This window comes from Mytilus trossulus, chromosome 3 (assembly GCF_036588685.1).
Source record: "Mytilus trossulus isolate FHL-02 chromosome 3, PNRI_Mtr1.1.1.hap1, whole genome shotgun sequence".
Taxonomy (NCBI): Eukaryota; Metazoa; Mollusca; class Bivalvia; order Mytilida; family Mytilidae; genus Mytilus; species Mytilus trossulus.
Window position 1 is genome coordinate 19,724,881 of NC_086375.1, and position 26,113 is coordinate 19,750,993.

The window sequence follows — 26,113 nt, forward strand, 5'->3', positions numbered from 1 at the left end:
TTTATACAAATCTATGTCATTGTCATTCTTTGGAATGTGACGTAAACAAACACCGTCTAGAACAAGGTAGATAATCTGGATACAATAATCGTCGTTCTCGGCATACACAAGTCTTACCAGCTTAAATGAATAGTCCATAGAACACACATAATCCTAGGAATAACTTCATAACAATTTTAATAGAAGGTAACAGCTGAACATACAAATAGACGGTCTAGAGTTGATAACAAACTGACGTTGTTCCAATCGAAATCTAGACGGCACATTATTCATGTCTGTTTCATGTGGCTGATCACTTAGAAAACTCGTATCATAATAAACGAGACATGCTTAAATTCCTCTCCATGTCTAGAATATAATTATACAAATTTCCCGACGATGTGAATACGGAATAAAGAGATAATTACAAAAGTCTGTTCAGGTAGGAAACGGAAGTATGACGTTTCCCGTAGAAATCAGTTTCTGATTGGCTGATTGGTTGTTGAGGTAACCATAGGGGACCTCGTGAGAAGCACGAGGATATTGCACGTAAATATCATTATAAAACATCATGCACAGACTGTGTTAAGCAGTCTGGCTTCAAGGCTCAAGGCGGAAGCTAAAAATAAAAAGAACTGCTAGTCGGAAGGCAAGAGCAGTTTTAATTATTTGTCTAAAAGAGAAACAAGGAAAGGTTTCTATATACGGAATATTTCTGAAAGAGAAATTAATTTAATAAACAAAGAGGGTGTCTTTTACTCACACTTAGTTACGTAATAAATTGTGAAAGGTGTTCGTACATAACAATTAAGGTTCACAAGTACAAAGGTTGAATTTTAAATATAAATTCAGCTAAAAGCAAATAAAGTATTATTTAAGGAAAAATATATGTATATTTATTTCCTATAGAAAATTCCTGAATATAAAGGAATTTAGTTACTTGTCCGAATTAAGGCAACAGTATAAATTATTATCGTACAAATAAATAACGTATCGAGTTAGATACTTTATAAATTGTATAGAGTTATAATATAGAATATTACTACGTCATAACAACCGTCAGTTAAAGAAAGAAGACTGTCCGTTATTTCCATATTCTATATAAAGGTTCTGATGCGGAAAAATACATTGTGCAAGAGGATCAGGCAGCTACCCAGAAATATATTGACAATAATAAGACATTTTTATTCATAATATATTATAAATATTTCATATACGTAATTAATAAATTATATATTGTATATCCAACTTTCTCATTCATATTCACCAAAAGCCAGAGACTCAACGATCCCTTATAGATAACATAATGTTGTGGCTATATAAAAGGTTCTTCTTGTATTCAGTAGTCTTGTCTGGATAGTACAGTCCTTTCTTGTATATTGGTGTAACTTTGACCGGTAAAACTATAAACAGTCAAAGTCCCACTATTATACGAATCGTTTTATCACACGGTTTAAGGTACACAAGAACTAAACATAGCCCTACGGCGTTACAATATCAAAGAACCCCAATTATTCAATTTTTGATGAAATCAAACAAAGTTTAATTGTGGACCCCGATTTTAACCAACTTGAAAACTGGGACAATAATAAAATATCTAATAAAATTAAGAATGGAAATGGGGAATGTGTCAAAGAGATGACAACCCGACCAAATAAAAAAACAACAGCAGAAGGTCACCAACAGGTCTTCAATGTAGTGAGAAATTCCCGCACCCGGAGGCGTCCTTCAGCTGGCTCCTAAACAAATAAGTACATTTTTAGATTCAGCATATCAAAAAAAAACCAAGGTTTCAATTTTTGTTAAAATCAAACTAAGTTTGATTTTGGACCCTTTGGACCTTAATGTAGACCAAATTGAAAACGGGACCAAAAATTAAGAATCTACATACACAGTTAGATTCTGCATATCAGAGAACCCCAATTATTCAAATTTTTATGAAATCAAACAAAGTTTAATTTTGGACCCTTTGGGCTCCTTATTCCCAAAGTTGGGACCAAAACTCCCAAAATCAATCCCAACCTTCCTTTTATGGTCAAAAACCTTGTGTTTAAATTTCATAGATTTCTATTTACTTATACTAAAATTATGGTGGGAAAACCAAGAAAAATGCTTATTTGGGCCCCTATTTGGCCCCTAATCCCTAAACTGTTGGTACATTAACTCCCAAAATCAATCCCAACCTTCCTTTGTGGTCATAAACCTTGTGTTCAAATTTCATTGATTTCAATTTACTTATACTAAAGTTATTGTGCGAAAACAAAGAATAATGCTTATTTGGGATCTTTTTTTGGCCCCTAATTCCTTAACTGTTGTAACCAAAACTCCCAAAATCAATCCCAACCTTCCTTTTGTGGTCATAAACCTTGTGTCAAAATTTCATAGATTTCTATTTACTTGTACTAAAGTTATTGTGCGAAAACCAAGAAAAATGCTTATTTGGGCCCTTTTTGGCCCCTAATTTCTAAACTGTTAGGACCAAAACTCCCAAAATCAATCCCAACCTTTCTATTGTGGTCATAAACCTTGTGTTAAAATTTCATAGATTTCTAATTACTTATACTTAAGTTATAGTGCGAAAACCAAATGTCTTCAGACGACGAGGACGACGACGCAGACGACAACGCCAACGTGATACCAATATACGACCTAAACATTTTCAATTTTTGCGGTCATATAAAAATGAGAAGATAATCGTAACTGGATAGTGTTTTTTTATGATATTGACACTAAAAACGTATATCTGTTAGCATTTGATGAAATTATGGTGATGATTTAATCATGAAAACGTTCCAACACCTTATGATATTTTTTTGTGCATATATTATTGATAATAATAATAATAATAATAAATTCTTTATTTAAAGAGGGTAAACTCAGTTAGTTACAATAAACTAATCTTCACATACAAATTACAATACAATCAAAAATAGATATTTACACATAGTTAATTTACAGTCAATGTAATTCAATGTATTGTTATTAACATAAGATAATAATAATGTTGTTTTAGATGTACATGTAGCGAAAAAATCAAATGAAAATAAAAAATATACAAATACATTCACGTAGAAAACATTTCTTATCAAGATTGTGTTAGGTACTTCTTGATACTTTGCTTAAAAGTAAAAGTGTTTTGAGCTTTACGCATTTTGTGTGGTTGTTCGTTCCATAACATTGATCCAGAATAAACAAAAGATTTCTTAAATAGCTCAGCTTTTGGCTTTGGAACTATCAGATTACCTTGAGGGACACCTCTTAAGGAGTAAGGATTATTATCTGATTAATTAATAGTTCTAATGAAAACAGCTACATACTAGTATATCATAAAATTGGAAGGGTGAACAAGCTTCAAGAAATTTGGAAATGGTGAAAACACGAACTATGTTTAAATTCAGAAAACTTCAAGAACTAGAAATTTCCTATATACCTTTAGGAAAAAAAAGTTCTGAGACGAGTGCCTGTGTATTGGAGGTAAAAAAATGTGGCATAATAAAATGTGGTATAAGGGACTTTCATTTTGAGCAATGAATTGAAAGGATTGCACTTTTGGGATATGGGATATTGCTAATCCCCTCCTTTTCTCCCAAAAAACACCCCCTTAAACACACACACAACCTTGAAATTTTCTACCCACCACAATAACTGACTTGACAGCTGCTTCATTTTCCATATCTTTAACAGGTACATGTATATATTAAAAGGTTATGCATATTATTGTCAGTTATAAATCGAGATATATATAAGTAAATTTGTCCTAGATATTAACCTGTTTCCTCATTTATTTTTATATTACGTTAATGTCATCGTTTAACTAGACATTTGCATTTTAACACACAAAATACCATTGAAATGCTGAAAGACACATTTATTATTTTTCAGTTACTATTATCCGATAAAGAAATTACGATTATCAAACAAGAGAAATGACATAGAGTTACGATTATCATCCCGAATTTTTCAACGGCAATTTTCAAAGCGCATAGACAATTCCAGTGCACCGTTTCGATTCAAATATAATTTAATGGTATAGAAAAACCTTGCAGCTGAGTATCTATTGACAAAACATGCTACATTTGAGAAAAATGATTTTACCAGAGTATAACTGCTGTTGCCATATTGGGATAGTCGTATTTCCAGTTACAGTTATCAGTTTAATACCAGGTTTAATGACTTACTGCATATAACTATTCTAATAAATAGCATATAACTATTCTAATAAATTGCTTTGATGGCGCAGCTGGATATGACGGTAGAGGTCCAACCCTGAACAGTTGGGACAAAAATGGACACAATATTCGCCCATGATACAGGTCTGAATTTGGATTGTAATTAAATTATTGTCACATAACAGGTTTCTGACACAAAATAACTCTAGTCAATGAACTTAGAATCTGTTATATGATTTGAATTTATATTCAATCTTAATGCTATTGTGTATTACACCATGCTGTTGTGAATTGACCCCCACCCTACACACACAAAAAAACTTTTTTTATATGGCAAAAATAAAATATTTAAAGAATTTTTTTTATAATTTTTGACATCTTAATAAAAAATTGTTGATGACGACGACGTGGAAGCAATATACAACCGCAGAAATTTTGCGGTCATATAAAAATTAACAAGGAAATTAATGCCTACCCATAGATGCTACCTTAATCAAAATGGCTGACACCCCTGAATCAATCATTTCTTTCAGCAGTTCTGATTGGTCCCTTCTCCAAAGATAGGCTAAGGAGGTAAGTCCTAGCCTTTGACAACTGAAAATAGAACAAGCAGCTATTAATTTTTTATCAATAAATCTGTCTTCAATAAGTTTCCCCATGATAAAATACTGATGTACAATTCTCAAAAATATGTAAAACTTTTTGTAAAATGAATTAAGGATGTCGCTTAATGTCATGTTTTGGGATTTTTGTCAGATTTTCGGAATCCTCTGGTTTTATCTATTTGAATGCCTTAACAATTTTTGCCGTTGACCCCCAATTTTCTTTTTATAAATCTTTTACATGTATAATTATAAGCCATTTGTAAAAGTCTTACAAAATCTTTGCTATTTTTTAATAGTTTTTGAAAACATAAACATGTCAATGACAAAGATATAAAAAATCAAGAGAGAACATTTTCCTGCCAAAATTTCAATGGCTTACATCTCGAAAACAAGCACATTGACCTATATATTTTTTGGGCTTGTTTGGTTCCTTTATTGATCCCCTATCAATATATACTTGTGTTATGAAAAGCTTGTTATTTTGAAACTGAGTAGTGAACCTCCTTAAGTAGAAACAGTGTACATTTCAATAGTATCTCTTATCTCTTTGTTTCTTTTTAATATGTTTTTACAATACGTAAATGCAAAGAAATTGCTGGCAAACAAAGGTTATATTGCTTGTAGAAGATTCCCAGGAGAGGGAATGGAGGACCTAAAGAACAATTTGATGAGTCAGATCTGAAGTTCAAAGAAGTGCAGGATGTTCTAAAGAAGGCACGCGCAGCACCAGCATCAGGACTGAATGATATTCAGTATCTGGTACACAAGAACTGTCCCAAGATGACAAGACGATTGTAGACGCTTTTAACAGTAGTATGAAGAAAAAGAAAGATAATAGATTCATGGTATAAAGCAGAAGGATGTTTCATTCCGAAGGAAGAGAACTCAAGGACAGTTGATCAGTTAAGAACCATCCCCTATTGAACATCCAGGATAAATATCTTCCTAGCAGTTTTGGCAAAGAGGACAAAAAGGTTCCTGCTAAGTAACAAATACATAGACTTATCAGTTTTGAAAGGAGGCATGCCTAAAGTATCCAGATGTATTAAACATACTAGTGTTTTGATACAGCTCTTAAGAGAGGTAAAGGAGAAAAAAAGCAGTACTTTGGCAGGATCTTGCTAATGCTTACGGATCCATCCCTCACAAACTGGTAAATTTGACATTGCAGAGGTAGCATATTCAGACCACTATCAGGACAGTGCTACAAGAATACTTTGATCACATTGAGATGATATTTAAAGTAGGAGATTTCCCCACAGCGTGGCAAAGACTAGAAGTAAGATTATTAATGGGATGTACAGTGTAAGTTGAATTATTTGCAGCAGCTATGAACTTCATTGTGAAGTCAGTGGAAAACCCCAGTAGAGGACCATTTATGCCATCAGGTATAAGACAGTTAACAGTAAGAGCATTTATGGATGACATGACTGTTGCAGCAAAGACAGTAATAGAGGGAAGATGGACCTTAAAAGAGTTGGAAGGAATGATAAGTTGGGCTAGACTGAAATTCGAACTAAGTAATCAAGAAGTTTGGTTGTAAGAAAAGTGAGAGGTGAAACTTTCAAATTCGTAGGGGAACAGATACCAACAGTTGGAGATAAATCCGTGAAATGTTTGGGCAAAAAGTTTGACGCTACACTAGCACACAGTGGAAACACCAAAGAAATACAAACACAATTAGTAGATTGGCTGTCGAAGATATAAGAGTGGCCTGCAGGGAAGATACATAGCTTGGATTTATCAACAGGTGGTCTTGCCAAGGACACTATGGTCATTATTGGTAAACCGAGTTTCCACTGTCAAAAGTTTTAGAAAGAAAGATCAGTGATTGCCTTAGACGTTGGCTTGGCGTACCAAGAAGTTTCAGCAGCATTGGCTTGTATAGTACAGGAACTAAATTGCAATTACCACTCAAGGCTTTGACTGAAGAGTTTAAAGTCACAAAAACATGACAGGTCATGATGCTGAGGGAAAGCTGCCAAAGTTATAGGAGCCAAAGTGAAGATCATAACAGGAAGAAAGTGGAAAGCAGAGGAAGCAGTGAAAGAAGCAGAGACAAGACTTTAACAGGTGTCACAGTAGTGGGCAGACAAGGGTTTGGTACGACAACAAAGCCGGTACCACGATTTCCAGAGGACTACAAGAACAACTAATTAATATCCAAAGGACAGATTGATTTGTCTGGAACACATGGTGCTATACTACTTAAAATAATATTAAAGTATATAATTGTAAGATATTATTCGCATTTGGAGTACGGAGGGGTACCGTTTGAGATTTCTTCTGAGATCAGTGTATGATGTACTACGAAGTCCATAAAGTCTCTATACATGGGGGGCTGATAGAAGATCCAATGTGCACCTTATGCAAAGACAAACCAGCATCTCTACAACATGTGTTATCACCATGTCAAGTGGCACTGAAAGAACGTAGGTACACATGGAGATATGATAGTGTACTGAAAACTATAGCAGTCAGATTGGACTGAGGAAGAAGAGAGTCAAGAAAAACATCACTTTCGTAAACTTTGAGAAGGCTAGAGAGAGCAAGGACAACACACCTGAAGGCATTGGCCAGCTACAGACTATAAATTTACTGCAGATATTCAGCAACGTATGAGCTTCCTAGCAGAAATAGCTACAATACCGTTAAGACCAGATATAGCACTATGGTCACAGGGAACCAGACAGTTTTGCTGGAAATAACAGTCCCTTGGGAAGAAAGGATGGATGAAGCGCACGAAAGGAAGATGGCAAAAATCCAACAGCTTGTAACCGATTGCCAGCAGAGGGGACGATTGGTGTGGTGCTTTGCTATTGAAGTAGGGTGCAGGGGCCTTGCGGGACAGACAGTATGGTAAGCTCTCAGGACCTAAGAAGTGGTAGGAACAGAGAGGAAGAAGCTTATTTAGAAGTGTGTAGACAAGCAGAAGTGTCATCACAGTGGATATGGAAGAAGAGAGATGAAATCTGGAAAAGTGGAAATTAGAGTTATGTAAATTTTATAGACATTTTGAGTAAATAATGAACTTATAATAGAAGAGAAGTTGTAACAGCTCTGATGAAAACAACAATCAGTGACAGTGCAGCAATAACATCAGCTAACATATAGGAAGCAATGTAAGTCATCCAGTTTCAGACTGATCACCTGAGCCAGCGCCCTTTTGGATGTTGTTGTGGAATAGCGCCAAAACAGCCAAGGAAGGAGGATCCCACCTGATGATGGAACTGGATCAGCATTATAACGATGCTCACAAGGTAATTCTAAAAGGATTGTAAGTGTGCTTGGCAAATAACACAAATATTGGAGAAGAGTTCTATATTGTTTTTCAAAGAAAGTAAGAGTCAAAAAAAAAGAAGAAAAAAAGAAGGTTGAAAAGATAAGAAACAAGTATTGCATTGCATTGCATAGCAACATATACTCCTATGCCAGTTTAACAGAAGGCTCTCAAGAGCCTGCATAGCTAACCTGAAATTTTGTTTGCTTAAATCTTTCATCAATGATTATGTTTGCTTTTCAATATATATTTTTATTGTTGGTGTTTTAATGCCACTTTTGAGCGCCACTTTTATGCTATTTCATGCAGTCAAGATTGTAGACAAATGCACCTACAAATCCTCAGTGTTGACTTCTAGTGGTTACAGTAGTAGAACAACTTAGACCACTTGGCCACCAAGATTCCTTCCATATGCATTACTGCATTTATATATTCTTTGTATCTATCATAACTTTCTCAAAAACAAAAATAATGCATTATACCCCTATGTTCAACTTCAGCCATAGTGATTGTGTTTCTTGTTATACCAGGAAATAAATACAAATTCACCAATTTAGTGGCAGAAACCCAACAATGGGTTGTAAGATTCATCTGAAAATTTCAAGGTTGATATAACTTGACCTACTGATCATGCTTACCTCAGTCAGATTTGCTCTTTAGTTTTTCGAGATATAAGCTGAAAACTGCATTTTACCCTATGACCTTTTTTAGCCACGGTGGCCATGTTTTAGGACGAAACAGAAAATAAAACTCAATCTATGTTCAAGATACCCTAATAATCATTCAGCTCAAGTTTGGCTAGAATAAGTTCAATAGTTTCACAGGAGAAGTTTCTAAAGTTTTAAAACATGATAAACAATCAGTGTGTAAAATTATCTTCAAAGAGCCTTAAGGAGTCTTTTGACAATTTTGGTCATATAAACTATTTGTAAATCTTATACTTTGCTGAACATTTTTGCTGTTTACAGTAATCTTTATCTTTAATTATATTAAAAATATTAACAAATCAGAAAATAAAACAAAAACTTTATTCTAGATAACCTCAGAATAATTTAGCTATGTTAAAATAGGTTCAATAGTTTCAATTGAGAAGATGTTTGCAATAGTTACACCAGACGGACAAAGACGGCTAACAACAAACAACACCAGATGAGGAAGTAGTTGGGAAATGCATAACCCATATATATATACATGTGAAGTTGGTATATTGCTGCTACGAAGCATAGCCTGAAATTGTTCACTTTGTTATATTCTGAGTTTGTTATCAGCCGAATTATCCAACAGCTGCCAAACTGACTTATTTATATATGTCGCTTTTTATGCAAATATTTTGCAAAGATAATCTTACACATGTTCAACTCTTATTCGCTGATAATCAGATAAAATAGCACCAACAGAAACAGCTTCTATCTGTAATTCATCCTGCAAAGAAATTCATATCATAAAGTTTCTTTTTCATTTGCACATTCATATTTTTCATATAATTTAAATTCTTTAATTAAAAACATTTTTTCTACTATGCTCAACCTAGCACAACCTTTTTGCTTTGGATCTTAAGTAAACAATATATTGTCATATCTAGAGTTTATCAGTTGTGCACAATTATAGTCTCCACTAGAACACACCTGTGATTTCACGGGTCAGGGACTGAATTCAAGTATCTAACTATGTGTAAGCCCTATTTTAGCCTGGATTTTTAGAATTGGTATTGTCATCTGATAGAGTAATGTTTTATTATGAGATTTGAACCTGTCGACCTGGAAATAAAAAGGGCCTGGAATGGAGTAATTTTTAATCAACAACATTGTCCTATAAAAGTAATAAATAAAGTTGAATTTCATTCACCGTTTTTACGTCATGCCAGCAGCTTATACAAATTGGAAACTGTACCTATACGCCTTATTTTAAGTCTGGATTTTTAGTATTGGTATTATCATCTTATAAAGTCATGCTGATTAAAATACTACAATAGGGAATAATGTGACAATGATTGAATCATAAGGTAATATGTAACAGATGAATATACTATTAGTATAGGTATCGGATTCGACCCAGAACTTGTTAATCATTGCCAATATTAATTGTTAAAAGTTAAAACACTTTGCAGCACCTCCTGAGGAATATTCATGCTATGTTTAGTTTCATTCCATTCAGTGGTTTTCTATAAGAAGACATAAATGTATGCATTTCCCAATGCCATACGGTCCTATGTTAAACTAAGTGCTCACTGGCCACCATTTTGAATGACGGATTGGCTACAAAGTAACAACACTTGGTCACCGTCTCATAAGAAACATTCGTGCTATATTTGGTTTCATTCCAAGAGGTAGTTCTCTAAAAGAAGACATTTGTATGTATATCCCATAGGATCCCATGTTAAACTAAGTCCCCATCTGGTGCCCATCTTGGATGATGGATCTGCTACAAAGTAACAATACTTGGTCAGCAACTCATAAGGAACATTCATGCTAAGTTTGGTTTCATTCCATTCAGTGGTTCTCTAAAAGAAGACATTTGTAGGTATTTCCCATAGGGTCCTATTTTAAACTAAGTCACCTGCTGGTGGCCATCTTGGATCATCTACAAAGTATCAACATTTGGTCAGCACCTCATAAGGAACATTCATGCTGTATTTGGTTTAATTCCATTCATTGGTTCTCTAAAAGAAGAAATTTGCATGTATTTCCCATAGGGTCCTATGTTAAACTAAGTCCCCTGCTGGTGGCCATCTTTGATGATGGATCGTCCAAAAAGTAACACCACTTGGTGAACATCTCATAAGGAGCATTCATGCCATGTTTGGTTCCTTTCCATTCAGTGGTTCTCTAGAAGAAGTTCAAAATGTAAAAAGTTAATAATGACAGATGACAGACAACGGACGTCATGTGATGAGAATAGCTAAAAATGCTCAATTACCTTAACATATTTCAATTACCCCATTTCTGGCAGGAAGGGTCATTGGACACATTTTTAAACTAAAAATATACCCTAATGATAATTGTGACCAAGTTTGGTTAAATTTTTTAAGTAGTTTCAGAGGAGAATTAAGATTTTTGTAAGATTACAAAAATAATTACAAAAAATTTTAACAAGCAAAAATTTGTTAAATAGCAAAAAAATCATTGTAATGCAAACTTGATCTATAACTTGTCATGGTGTATATAGCTACAAAAAAATATCAAGTCAATATCTTTGAGCTATAGTAGGGGGCTCAATATACCATGGCATAATATAATTTTTAATTTTTTTTTCCCAGCATATAAATACATACAAACTACTTACTGGAGTATTATTACAATGTTTAGGAGTTTTAATAGCTAGAATTTTAAAATTGGAGGTGTAAAAGGGTATGTATGGAAGGATGGGCCTTCCACCCACTGACCCATCACCCACCGACTGACTGACAACTCAGTATATATGTAAGTCTCAGATTGATGTCCAGTCTTTAATCGAGGCCTGTGCCTCAAATCGACTTTCAAAACTGACGTCACAATAAAATAACATTCCAAATCCACGGCCAATGTTATGTCCCTCTAATCGACGTCCAATCTTTGACATCTCTAATCGACGTCCAATCTTTGGCATCTCTAATCGACGTTCAATTTTTATCTTCTCAAATCGACATCCGTTTTATGGGCATATGCAAAGATCCAAACGCCGAGATTTTTTGGGGCGACATGACGTAAATATCCAAAACAAAGAACAAAACTGCAAATGGGAACAGAAAAAGGTTATAACAGAACTGAAACTTGGATTGGCCAAGAGATATGTAAAGACAAAAAAAAAGTTCTATGTCAATATTTTTACATAATTTATTATATGCAACATATAAAATATATTAAAAAAATATTTTCTAAATTTATTACCATGTTTACATGACCATTTTTTTAAGTAATCTAAGAAATTATTGGGAAAAAACAATGATATGTGGTGTAACTGCCAATGGGACAACTACAAGTAAGCATTAGAGTTTAACCGAAGTGATGTAAGCAATTATAATCAATCGAACGTCCTTCACCAACTTTAAAGTTGGCAACTAAAGGCCATGACATGAAAATGCAAACCAATTGGAACTGAACACTTACGGTCTTACTTATAACAAAACAATTCTGAAAAACAGATATGACAGACATTTACCAACAACAACCATTGGACTACAGGTAGTCCAAATAATTATGACGTCTGGCAAGGCTAAATTTTTTTCTGGGACGAAAAAAAAAATAAAATAGCCTTGCCAAACGTCATAATTATTTGGACAAGACTACAGGCACATTAAATATTTGGCTTGGTTAACATGTTTTAAGTGCGTAATTCAAAACTGGAACAGTGGTGTAACAGCACAACAAAAACACATAATGCCAATTTATGTTTTATATATGTTTCACTACAGGGGTAAAACTATAAATTGTTGAAAAATCCAAATTATAATACTCTCAAAACAGTTGGCCTTACTTTGTCCATTGTTGAAGACTGAAAGTTCCCTTGATATGTCGTTTTGTTTTCCTTGTCGTTGGTTTCTTATTGATGTATACTCGTATGTTATTTATCAATATGAATATAAATGAAATTCGTTAAGGTAGATCCACTGCATTAGTTTCTATTAAATATCATCACGCAAATTACCTATTTGTGGTTGAAGAACATCTATGGAAAGTATGCATTACTGTTTGAAAATTAAATGGCTTAAGAAGCCATATAAATCAGACCAAAATTAATCCTTTATTTCGTATTTCAAAATTTCAAATTTAATCAACGTCCTACGAATGTACATATTTATGTAAGTGCAGTAATTAGTTATTTTATTAGTTATTGAACATCGATAAGAGAAGACTAAAATCTATCAGACGTCGTATTGGCAGGACATGACGTAACATTGGACATCGATTAGAGGATCAAAATATTGGACGTCGATTTGGAAATGTGAAATCAGATTTGGACGTCAATTAGAGAACACTGCCCTTACCTGGATCTTGATATCTATATCATAAATGAGAAAACCTAAATTTATGATAAAAGCAAAGATTTTCATTATCCATTTTTAAATGGTGGTGTTCCTTGTCACCATCTTATGGTGTTTATATATCTCAACAGTCAACTTGTATTATTTGCTTGAGTATGTAACAAGCTATCAGATTTTAGCGAGAGAAATTTGAATATTACTGAAAAAAATATTACACCAGGGTTTTTCGTTATCATAAATTATATAGTCAAAACATTTACTTAATTGTATCATCGGTACAAGGACATCATTCGTAAATATAATTCAACATGCAGACATCTTATATGTTCAGGTATTTCACATCCATTTTTTTATGATAATATTCTTTACAAAGCACAACCAGATGCTACGCAAGGCGCAACTTTATACGACCGCAGAGGTCGAACCCTGAACAGTTGGGGCAAGTATGGACACAACATTTAAGCTTGATACAGCTCTGAATTTGGATTGTGATTAAATAGTTGACACAACATAGGTTTCTAATACAGAATGAATGTGGTCTAAGAACTTAAACTTAAAAACTTAAAAATTTTAAATTGGACATTTACCTTTTATGGTCCAATATCCAAAATCTAAATAGGTGGTTAGATTCAGCATATCATAGAACCCCAAGAATTCAATTTTTGATGAATTCAAATAATGTTCAATTTTAGACCCTTTAGACCTCAATGTGGACCAATTTGATAACCGGGCCCAAATATTAAAAAATCTAAATGCATGGTTAGATTCAGCATATTGAAGAACTCCATATATTCAATTTTTGTTGAAATCAAACAAAGTTTAATTTTTGACCCTTTGGATTCATGTAGACCAATTTGAAAACAGGACAATACTGTGCAATTGAATATTTGTTGCTATTGCGCAAAACTGTGCAATTGAAAATTTCTTGCTATTGGGCAATATTGTGCAATTTGAAATTTCTTGCTATTGTGCAATTGAAGATTTCTTGCTATTGCGCAATACTGTGCAATTGAAAATTTCTTGCTATTGCACAATACTGTGCAATTGAAGATTTCTTGCTAGTGCAGAATACTGTGCAATTGAAAATTTCTTGCTATTGAACAATACTTAATATAATAATTTTGAACCCCGATTTGGACCAACTTGAAAACTGGGCCCATAATAAACCAGATGCTCTGCAGGGCGCAGCTTTATACGACCCCTGTGGTTGAACCCTGAACAGTTGGGGCAAATTTGGTCACAATATTCAAGCTTGATTCTGTCCGAATTTGGATTGTGATCGAATTTTTGACATAATATAGGTTTTTGTTACAAAATTGATGTGGTCAAAGATCTAGCAAATCTATTGCACAATAATATGCAATTGAAGATTTCTTCTTGAAACTTTTCAAAATTCAAAACTTGAAAAATTTTGAAAAAAAGTAAGCCCCTCCCCCCCCCCCCCCCCCCCATCTTTTTGAAACCCCCTTGGAGCAATAACCCTTAAACTCAATCCCATGCTTTCCATTGCAGTATTGAACCTTGTAGTACAATTTCAGAGAGATCCATACACTTAAACACATGATTGTTTAGAAATTAGAAACATGCTTCTTTTTGGCCCTTTTTTGGCCCCTAATTTCTAAACTTTGGCCCCATAACCCATTAAGTCAATCCAAACCTTCTTTTTGTGGTTCTAAACATTGCGGTATGATTTCAGAGCAATTGAAATACTTTTACACAAGTTATTATCCTGAAACTAGAAAAATGCTTTTTTGGGCCCCTTTTGGGCCCCTAATTCCTAATCGGTTGGGACCATCATCCCCAAAATCAATCCCAACCTTCCTTTTGTGGTATTGAACCTTCTGAAAAAATTTCATGGAGATCCATTTACTTAAACTAAAGTTATTATCCGGAAACCAATGTGTCTTCGGACGACCACGCAATCATACCATTATACGATCCCAAAAATTGTTTAGATTCAACATTTTAAAAAACCCCAAGAATTCAATTTTTGTTAAAATCAAGCTAAGTTTAATTGTGGACCCTTTGGACCTTAATGTAGACCAATTTGAAAACAGGACCAAAAATTAAGAATCTGAACACATGGTTAGATTTGGCATATCAAAGAACTCCAATAATTCATTTTTTGATGAAATCAAACAAAGTTTAAATTTGGACCCTTTTGGCCCCTTATTCGTTGGGACCAAAACTCCCAAAATCAATCCAAACCTTCCTTTTGTGGTCATAAACCTTGTGTTAAAATGTCATAGATTTCTATTAACTTATACTTAAGTTATTGTGCAAAAAACAAGAAAAATGCTTATATGAGACCTGTTTTTGGCCCCTATTTCATAAACTGTTGGGACCTAAACTCCCAAAATCAATCCAAACCTTCCTTTTGTGGTCATAAACCTTATTTTAAAATTTCATAGATTTCTGTTCACTTATACTTAAGTTATTGTGCGAAAACCATGAAAAATGCTTATTTGGGCTCTTTTTGGCCCTAATTCCTAGACTGTTGAGACCAAAACACCAAAAATCAATCCCAACCTTCCTTTTGTGGTCATAGACCTTCTTGTAAAATTTCATAGATTTCTGTTTATTATACTAAAGTTTTTGTGCAAAAACCATGAAAAATGCTTATTTGGGCTCTTTTCGGCCCCTCATTCCTTGACTGTTGGGACCAAAACGCCGAAAATCAATCCCAACCTTCCTTTTAAAGTCATAAACCTTGTGTTTAAATTTCATAGATTTCTATTTATTTTTACTAAAGTTAGAGTGCGAAAACCAAATGTCTTCGGACGACGACAACAACGACGACGCCAACGTGATACCAATATACGACCAAACAATTTTCAATTTTTGCGGTCATATAAAAATGTTGGCATTCACCTCAAAAGCTAACAAAACCCTGTAAACAGACTTATTAAGAAGGGATATAGTTACGATAATGTTGTAAGGTCATTATAGACTGCATGTTTTTGCTTTGCATTGGAAATGAACATATTTATTCTAAAACCAGTTGTTGGCATGATACAGGTTATGTTCTTCTCATATATTTTATAATGGTATAATACTACATTCCTATTGGGATGGATTGTGCTTGATATTCATATGATGAAGACATAATCTTTCAATCAGTTTAAATGAGGTCTGGAGCTGGCATGTCAGTAACTGCTAGTAGTCCTTTGTTAATTTATGTATCATTGTCATTTTGTTTAGTTTCTTTCATTAACTATTCTGACTCTGACTTCTTTTGAATTGAGTTCTACTGTACGTATTGTTGTGTGTTTGTTTTTTCTACATTGGCTAGAGGTATAGAGGGAGGGTTGAGATCTCGAAAATCCTGTTTAATACCACTGTATTTTTGCTCCACTGACCAAAGTCAGGAGCCTCTGGCCTTAGTAAATCTTGTATGATTTTAAATTTTAGTTTCTTGTGTATATTTCAGAGTTTAGTATGACGTCCATTTTCACTGAACTATTTTGTTAAAACCTGATACTTTATAGTGTTAATCGTATGAAATAAATTACTTTAATTTTCTTCAATAAAGTATACAGATCCTCTACTTCGTCGCCTACTGTTGTCTTATAGTCCATTTTTATAGCTGTCGATGAACCCTCAATAGTATGACGATAAAGTGGTAATTCAATGGCATCAGCATACAAATGAATGGCATGGTGTCCCACTGTTTGGTACATATAACTGTCCAACTCATCTACAGAAAAATTACAAAAGTTATAAGTAAGGTAAATGTCTTATACTAAAGTAATTGTGCCAAAACCAAATGTCTGCAGACAACAACAACGAGGACAATATGATGACGGGATACCAAATTTTTTTTGTGATCGTTTAGAAATGAGCGTAAAAAAAATTAAAGCTTAAATGCCCTATTACTTCTGTATGTCCATAAAACATTGAACTTGACTATGTGAGACAGAACCAGTGACGATTTTTCTGGACAAAATCAGAGATTGCTTCTGGTGAACCCTATATCATGTATATGGCTTTGACAAAAGATTTGTATAGAAGTCATCACTAGAAAACACTAAATAAATGTTTTTGTGGATAAATTTTCTATTGATAACTGCACAAAGTAAAACATCAATTATATCAGTATGAATGATGATCAGATACATCTGGGATGCTAATCACTTCCAATGCATTTTTCAGATGCTAGATCTCTATTTCAGTGACTGACTTGGGAAGAGAGATTTTTTCATGTCCATTTTTACTGACAAACCCCTCATCAAATATATTGGTACGCCTATCAACTCATTTTACAATAAAATTAATGGGGAGAATACAGCATATAAAATGTCCAACCCTAACACTTTAAATATAAAATAGACATGCCCTAATTGTCAAGAACCATTGAATTAGTGATTTTAACACTTATTTTTTTATGTTTTTTAAGCCCAAAAAAGGTTCTATTCTTCGCCCTTACTTTAAAAAAAAACCTGGTATCACCCCCAGAGTGTCAAAGCATTGACCGAAATCTAAAAAATACCCATTTTTAAGAATACAATCACTTAATTCTGAAACGTAAAATCTAAAATTTATAAAATGTGAAAGGGAGCTTATTTCAATAAACAATTCCCTGAAGTCTCCTGAAAACTACTGAAAAGCATTTTTGAATCATTGTCCCAAAACTAGAAAAAAAAACTGTTTTTTAATGTATAAATCCCACTTACTCGGAAACGCAAAATGTTAAATTTATAAAAATTGGAAGGGAGCTCATGGCAATAGATATAAACAATTCACCAAAGTTTCTTGCAAACTGATGAAAGTGTTTTTGAGTCATTGTCCAAAAACTGGAAAATCCTACTGTTTTAATGAAAAAAAACCCAACAACTCAGAAACTTAAAATCTTTAATTTAAAAAAAAAAATAGAGGCTGTGTCGTTCACCTGACTATACTTGGATTTTTGAAATAAAAAAAAAAGATAAAAATCATAACAGATACTTCAATAATGATTGAGGTTAAATTGCTTGAACTTTGCATTCCATTATGTGCATGGTCCTCTAAAAGATCGAAGACATTTGTATGTTTTTCTCGTAGGGCCCAATCTTTTATGATGAATCGGCTACAAAGTAACAACACTTAGCAAGCAACTCAAAAGAAACATTCATGCTATGTTTGGTTTCATTCCATTCAGTGGTTCTCTATAAGAAGACATTTGTATGCATTTCCCATAGGGTCCTATGTTAAACTACCAGTAAGTCCCGTACTGGCAGCCATCTTGGATGATGGATCATTTACAAAGTAACAACACTTGGTCAGCATCTCATAAGAAACATTCATGCTATGTTTGGTTGCAATCCATTTTGTGGTTCTCTAAAAGAAGACATTTGTATATATTTTCCATGGTGTCCTATGTTAAATTAAGTGCCCTCCTGGCGGCCATCTTAAATAATGGATGGGCTTCAAAGTAACAAAACTTGGCCAGCACCTCATAAGGAATTTTCATGATATGTTTGGTTTCATTCCCTTCAGTGGTTCTCTATAAGAAGACATTTGTATGCATTTCCCTAGAAGAAGTTCAAAATGTAAAAAGGTTAACAACAACAACTACTGATGACGGATGACGGACGCTTAGTGATAAGAATAGCTCATGGTGAGCTGAAAAAGGAAAGTGAGCTCACATCAATAGATATAAACAATTCACAAAAGTTGAATGAGAATTGGTTTAAGCATTTTTTAGTTATTGTCTGACCTTTTAACAGAGGAACGGATGGACAGACGGACAAATAGTCAGACAAACAAACAAACACACAGATGTTAAAAACATATTGCGCCTAGTTGGGGGATAAAAATATGTTACATGTTGCATTTTTTGTCTTTTCAAACAGAAGAAATTACTAAACAATGTGTCTTTTAACAAAGTTTATCAATTATCCTTTTTAAGGACACAAGACAAACAGATAGACTGGAAGCTGAGAACTTTATTGTCTAAGAATTAATTCAAAAAGGTTGTTTGGGGTATTTTATTAGTTAAACTAGGTATATTATTTTTTTTTTACTTTTAGAATTGCTTTTTGATTATTGAATACAATTATATGATTATATGACACTGAAGTTTAAAAGTTGTTGATACATAATTTTGATTCAATTCTTAATTTGTTATTTTCTCTAAAAGAGCATTGAAAATGTACTTTTGCAACATAATCAAATTACAAAAGAACTTCCTTTATAATTGCAAAATCACACTTTATGTATTCAAATGACTAAAATTGGTAACACACTTTTGATGTGGAATTTTTTTTTTAAATGGTGTGTTTGGGTTTAGAGTTTTAAATTTTAATTACTTTGTCAAGAAAATCACTTATAAGTGTACTAACCTAAATTATTGATTATTGCACAAATTTTTCAAGTCCATATAGACCTTACTTGAATACATTTTTCAAAAATTATTTAGATTTCATATTTTGTCTTCTCTTTCTCTTGTCAGCATTTATACCTACTCGTCAAATCAAGTCACCTAGTATTACAGCCACAGTTCCTAAGGTACTATAATATTCAATAACTTCTTGCAGGATATAACCAGATGCTCTGCAGGGCGCAGCTTTTTACGACCGCAGAGGTCGAACCCTGAACAGTGGGGCAAGTATGGACACAACATTTAAGCTTGATACAGCTCTGAATTTGGATTGTGATTAAATAGTTGACACAACAAAGGTTTCTGACACAGAAAGAATGTGGTTTAAGAACTTAAACTTAAAAATTTTATATTGGACATTTACCTATTATGGTCCAATATCCAAAATCTAAATACATATCATAGAACCCCAAGAATACAATTTTTAATGAAATCAAAAATTGTTCAATTTTAGACCCTTTTGACCTCAATGTGGACCAATTTGATAACCTGGCCCAAAATTTTAAAAATCTAAATACATGGTTAGATTCAGCATATTGAAAAACTCCATATATTCAATTTTTGTTGAAATCAAACAAAGCTTAATTTTGGACCCGATTTGGACCAACTTGAAAACTGGGCCCATAATCAAATATCTATATACATGTTTCGATTCAGCAAATCAAAGGACCCCAATAATTCAATTTTTGTTAAAATCAAACTAAGTTTAATTTTGGACCCTTTGGACCTTAATGTAGACCAATTAGAAAACAGGACCAAAAAATAAGAATCTAAATACACCGTTAGATTTGGCATATCAAAGAACCCAATAACTCATTTTTTGATTAAATCAAACAAAGTTTAATTTTGGACCCTTTTGGACCCTTATTCCTAAACTGTTGGGACCAATACAAAATAGGAAAATTCCATGTAGAATCCAACAGAAAATGCACTATGTAAGAGTTACCTCCCCTTAAAATGGCAATTTAAAAAAAAATTAAAAACAAACAAAATTATCATCATTTGCAAAACTATTAATATTTATAAGTTATATTCTTATAAATTGGTTCTTTTAAATGAAAATTCATATTAAATATCTGCATTCCTGCATCAAATTTTGCTAACATGATAGAAAATCTGGACCTTTGGTTCACTGTTTTCTACAATCCAAGATGGAGGAAGACACCCATACCACCTTAAAGTACATTTTATATATATGAAAGAATAATTTAGGCTTAAAAAATTCAAAAACTTCAAATTGGCTGAGAAAAATGCATATTTATATAAGGCTTCCCTGAAATGGAAAATCTCTATTTTCAGGCATAGGCTCATATAAATTTGACTTTGGAATAATTACAATGCATCTGATAAATAAAATGAGTGTGCAGATGCTTTTATTACTTAATATCTAATATTCAAGAGCATTTAAAAAGCAAATTTTTGCAAAATTAAAAATTTTTAGGCCAAAATCTTGACAGTTGAAGATATTTAATTTATACGACAAAAATAAACATCCAAATGTCAATACTAAAATGACACCAAATTCTCTTATATGAAGTATGGCCATGAAACTTGGCAGACTATCTCATTATTGCCTGAGATTAGGTTATGCAAAGTTTTATAAAGATTGGTCAAGTCTTTCTGTCCTATTAGGTCCAAGGACACAGTTATCGTCCATTGGTTTTATTAGTCTACGAATATAGTCCCTAGTGTAAACAGTGTATAACTTGCATGTTTTATTTGATACACTTTCCCAATTTATTTCTTGATATTTTGAAATGCATGAAATATTAAGTAGGGGGATATGTAATTACATGTCAAAAAAAATTGGGTGCTGAATCTTTATGTTAAGTAGTGAATTAGTCCAGTTCTAAAAGGTCAAATTTTATCACGTCTGAAGATGTCAAACTGAATTTTACACCCCCTTAACACAGAATTGTCAATATTTTGAGTTAGAGCAGGTAGAAATTTCTATAATTTTGATATTATTTGTCTCACTGGTAGAACACTACACTGTAAAAATCTTTTTGAGAAAGAGCAGGTGCGATTTTTTTAATTTGAATTTATTGTCTAAAAGAAATGCACTACCAAATAACTGTGTTCTCGGGCCTACTATTCGCACAATATTCTAATGAAGCAGTATAGGGAATCAGCCTTTTTTTATATAGAACTAGATGCTCCAAGGAGACTGTTTTGCTCACCTGATATTTTTGTTTACAATTGATGCATGAAATAAAGAAACCATTATACTATTGCTTTAGTTTCAGTCATATAAGCTAAAATCTGCATTTTACCTCTATGTTCTATTTTTAACCATGTCGGCCATGTTGGTTGGCAGGAGGGTCTTAGGAAACATTCATTAAACTTGATACCCTAATGAAGTTTGTGGCCTTTGACTCAGTAGTTTTAGATGAGAAGATTTTTGCTAAAGATTACAAAAAATTACAAAAAATTGTTAACCAGATGCTTAACAGGGCGCAGCTTCATACGACCGCAGAGGCTGAACCCTGAACAGTTGGGGAAAATATGGACACTACATTCAAGCTTGATATAGCTCTGAATTTGGATTGTGATTAATTAGTTGACACAGCATATAGGTTTCCCCCCCCCCCCTTATTTTCTTTTTCACCTACCCCTTTCCCTTATTTCAAAAATAATCTCAATTCAAATTTTTAATAGAGTTTGCAACAATAACTACTCATTTAAATTCATCATAAAACATTAAAGTATAAAATGAAATACAGTCATGCTTAAAATTAATATTAATTAATTGTAACTTTTAAAAGTTTACCCCTAATTCATAAATGGTTTGAGCCAAAAATCTCCCAAAGTCAATTCTAACCATCCCTTAGTAGTATGGAATCTTGTGTTATAATTTCAGAAAGATTCATACACTTTTACACAAGTTATTATCTTGAAACTACAAAAATGCTTGTTTTTGGCCCCTTTTTGGGCCCTATATTCCTTGACTGTTTGCCTCATAACCCTTAAAGTAAATCCCAACCTTCAACTTATAGTATTTAACAGTGTGGTACAATTTCAAAGCAATTGAAATACTAATACACAACTTATTGACACGAAACTAGATAAATGCTTGTTTTGGGCCCTTTTCGGCCCCTAATTCCTAAACCTTAGGAACCATAACCTCCAAAATCAATCCCAAGCTTCCTTTTGTGGTTATAAACATTGTGATAAAATTATATTTATTTCTATTTACTTATACTAAAGTAATTATCCGGAAACCATCTGTCTTCCAAAAAAAATTTTGCGGTCGTTTCAAAATTTACTTAAAAGTGTCATAACTCCTTAAGCGGCCCATTGACTATTTTGATCATGCTGATTTATTTGTAGATCTTACTTTGCTAAACATTATTGCTGTTCTCAATTTATCTCTATCTATAATAATATTCAAGGTAATAACCAACAAGAGGCTGTCAGAGAGACAGCAAACCAGATTTTCCAGCAGAGGTTGAACCCTGAACAGTTGAGCAAGTATGGGCTTTGGACACAACATTTAAGCTTAAAACAGCTCTGAATTTGGATTGTGATTGAATATTTGATACAGCATAGGTTTGTGACACAAACTAAATGTGGTCAAAGAACTGTAAAATTTGAAATTGGACATTTACCTATTTTATATAGTCCAATATCTAAAATTGAAGTACATTGCTGGAATCAGCATATCAAAGAACCCCAAGATTTCAATTTCTGTTTAAAGGAAATAATGTAAAACTAAAATTAAATATGATTTAACCATAAAGTAGATATGATGTAATTAGATATGATGTTATGTTTATTTTTTAATTGTAATCAAATATAATTAATAGTTTTCAAATAAATCTGTCACTCCAATGATTGACAATTACCAGATGGTGTGTTATCTTGGTAAAAGGTGAAAATCATTTCAAAGCACTTAGTGTAATCAAACTTTATTTATATAGTTCATAGTTCCCAATATTTTCTTTCATTTGTAGCAAACTAATATAGATATGCAACTTATCTTTTAACTTATTGAAATAGTTTATTATCTAATTAATGTGCAAACCTTGAACCCAAAACAGGATTAAAATTAACACACACAACAACAATTATATAGCACTCAGAAAATTTATTTATACAGAATAACAAATAAATCAAATCAAATATTTTATTGTCATATAAACTTTACAGTTTGTGACCAACATATATTAATAAAATAAACACAATAAACATATATACATACATATTAAACATACAAAATATCAACAGCATTAAAATTTATAACAACAAACAAGTTGTTAAGAGTCCCCTGCCCTCAGTTCTAATGACTTTTTCAAGAAGGATCCTAACTTATTTGTTTGTAAAGGCGATGATGGATTTAGTAAGTAATGAATTTTTTCTTCTTCATTTAAATTATTAAAGGTATTATTTTCTGCACATATGTAATGAAAAAAGACATTTCTTAGAGTTTTATTATACTCACAATATAGTAAAAAATGTTTCTCATCCTGTAGTATTTTACATTTATGGCAAAGACGTTCCTCTCTTGGGATTTTAAAATATCTCCCCTTTTCAATCAAGAGGGAGTGATCACTTATTCTAAATTTAGTGATTAATCTCCTTATCTGAAAATTAGATGTATTTAGATAATTTTCTAGTTTGTAATCTTTTTTAAGTTTTTTATAGAGAAAAAATTTACTTTTATCATCGATGTTTTGAAATTTATTTTGAATTAAATCTTCATATCTATTTTTCATTTTTAACTTTATATCGTTTTTTATTTTATTTACATCTTTTATGTCCTTACAAGTAGAAAGAATATTAAGGTCAACGTTAGTCTCTTTAATGATAACAAACTCACCTACCCCAAAATTCTTCCAAAAATTTACCAAAGAAAAGAAAAATAAAACTTATCTGTAATTATCTTCAAATTGTCATATAATGAACAATATCTTTCTAACTATATTTATGCAACTCCTATATAGCTTTTAATCATCAACACTTCATTTCAATTCTTTATTACTTTAAACAATACAGTTTATCAGCATAATATGCATAAATATACAATTTACAAGTTGTATAGCTTTAACACACATAAATAATAAATGTTAGAAATATCAATCACACTTAAAAAACAGAATAATAAATCTGTCACTCTAATTATAATTGTCAGATAAGACATTAACCATATGTCTGTCGTGTAATCAAACTTTTTGTATAGAATAAACCATTTCTGATCAAGGAGAAATAACTCACATTATGATTACCACTGGATATCAACTAGAGGCTCCAAAGAGCCTGTGTCGCTCACCTTGGTCTATGTGAATATTAAACAAAGGACACAGATGGATTTATGACAAAATTGTGTTTTGGTGATGGGGATGTGTTTGTAGATCTAACTTTTCTAAACATTCTTGCTGCTTACAATTATCTATAATGAACTGTGCCCAATCTATAAGGAACTTGGCCCAATAGATTCAGTGGAAAATGTTAGTGAAAATTTACAATTTTTTTGAAAATTGTTAAAAATGGACTAAAAAGGGCAATAACTCCCTAGGGGGTCAATTGACCATTTTGGTCATGTTGACTTATTTTTAGTTCTTACTTTGCTGAACATTCTTGCTGTTTACAGTTTATTTCTATCTATAGTAATATTCAAGGTAATAACCAACTAGAGGCTCTAAAGAGCCTGTGTCGCTCACCTTGGTATATGTGAACAAAGGAAGCAGACAGTTCATGACAAAATTGTGTTTAGGTGATTTTGATGTGTTTGTACATCTTACTTTACTGAACATTCTTGCTGCTTACAATTATCTCTATCTATAATGAACTTGTCTGTGTAGTTTCAGTGGAAAATGTTAGTAAAAAATTACAAATTTTATGAAAATTGTTAAAAATTGATTATAAAGGACAATAACTTCTTAGGGGGTCAATTGACCATTTTGGTCATTTTGACTTATTTTTGAGTCTTAAATTGCTGTACATTATTGCTGTTTACAGTTTATCTCTATCTATAATAATATTCAAGATAATAACTCAAAACAGCAAAATTTCCTTAAAATTACCAATTTAGGGGCAGAAACCTAACAATGAGTTGTCCGATTCCTCTAAAAATTTGAGGGCAGATAGATCTTGACTAGATAAACAATTTTACCCTCTAAATGCTTTGGTTTTTGAGTTATAAGCCAAAAACTGCATTTTACCCCTATATTCTATTTTTAGCCATAGCAGCCATCTTGGTTGGTTTGCCCGGTCACAAAACAATTTTCAAACTAGATAGCCTAATAATGATTCTGGCTATGTTTGGTAAAAGTTGGCCTAGTAGTTTCAGAGGAGAAGATTTTTGTAAAACTTAACTTAGATTTACGAAAAATGATTAAAAATTGACTAAAAGGGGCAATAACTCCTAAAGGGATCAACTGACCATTTTGGTCCTGTTGACTTATTTGTAAATCTTACTTTGCTGAACATTTTTGCTGTGAACAGTTTATCTCTATCCATTATAATATTCAAGATAATATCCAAAAACAGCAAAATTTCCTTAAAATTACCAATTCAGGGGCAGCAACCCAACAACGGGTTGTCCCATTCATGTCTCAGGGCAGATAGATCTTGACCAGATAAACAATTTTACTCCTTGTCAGATTTGCTCTAAATGCTTTGGTTTTTGAGTAATAACCAAAAACTGCATTTAACCTCCATGATCTATTTTTAGCCGTGGCGGCCATCTTGGTTTGATGCTGGGTCACCAGACACATTTTTTAAACTTAATACCCCAAAAATGATTGTGGCCAAGTTTGGATT

General features: G+C 32.7%; 1 protein-coding gene across 3 annotated transcripts in view; it reads right to left on the bottom strand.

The window, feature by feature from the left end:
* LOC134710332 (uncharacterized) overlaps positions 1 to 26,113 on the bottom strand; it is a 167,099-nt gene that overhangs the window by 124,949 nt on the left and 16,037 nt on the right. For all 3 annotated transcript variants that reach the window (XM_063570660.1, XM_063570658.1, XM_063570659.1), the window contains exons 3-5: positions 16,506 to 16,690; positions 9,382 to 9,455; positions 4,624 to 4,742 (exon numbers count right to left, since the gene is read on the bottom strand). In XM_063570660.1, coding sequence (XP_063426730.1) covers positions 4,624 to 4,742; positions 9,382 to 9,455; positions 16,506 to 16,690 — 378 coding nt within the window. The remainder of the gene's footprint in view (positions 1 to 4,623; positions 4,743 to 9,381; positions 9,456 to 16,505; positions 16,691 to 26,113) is intronic.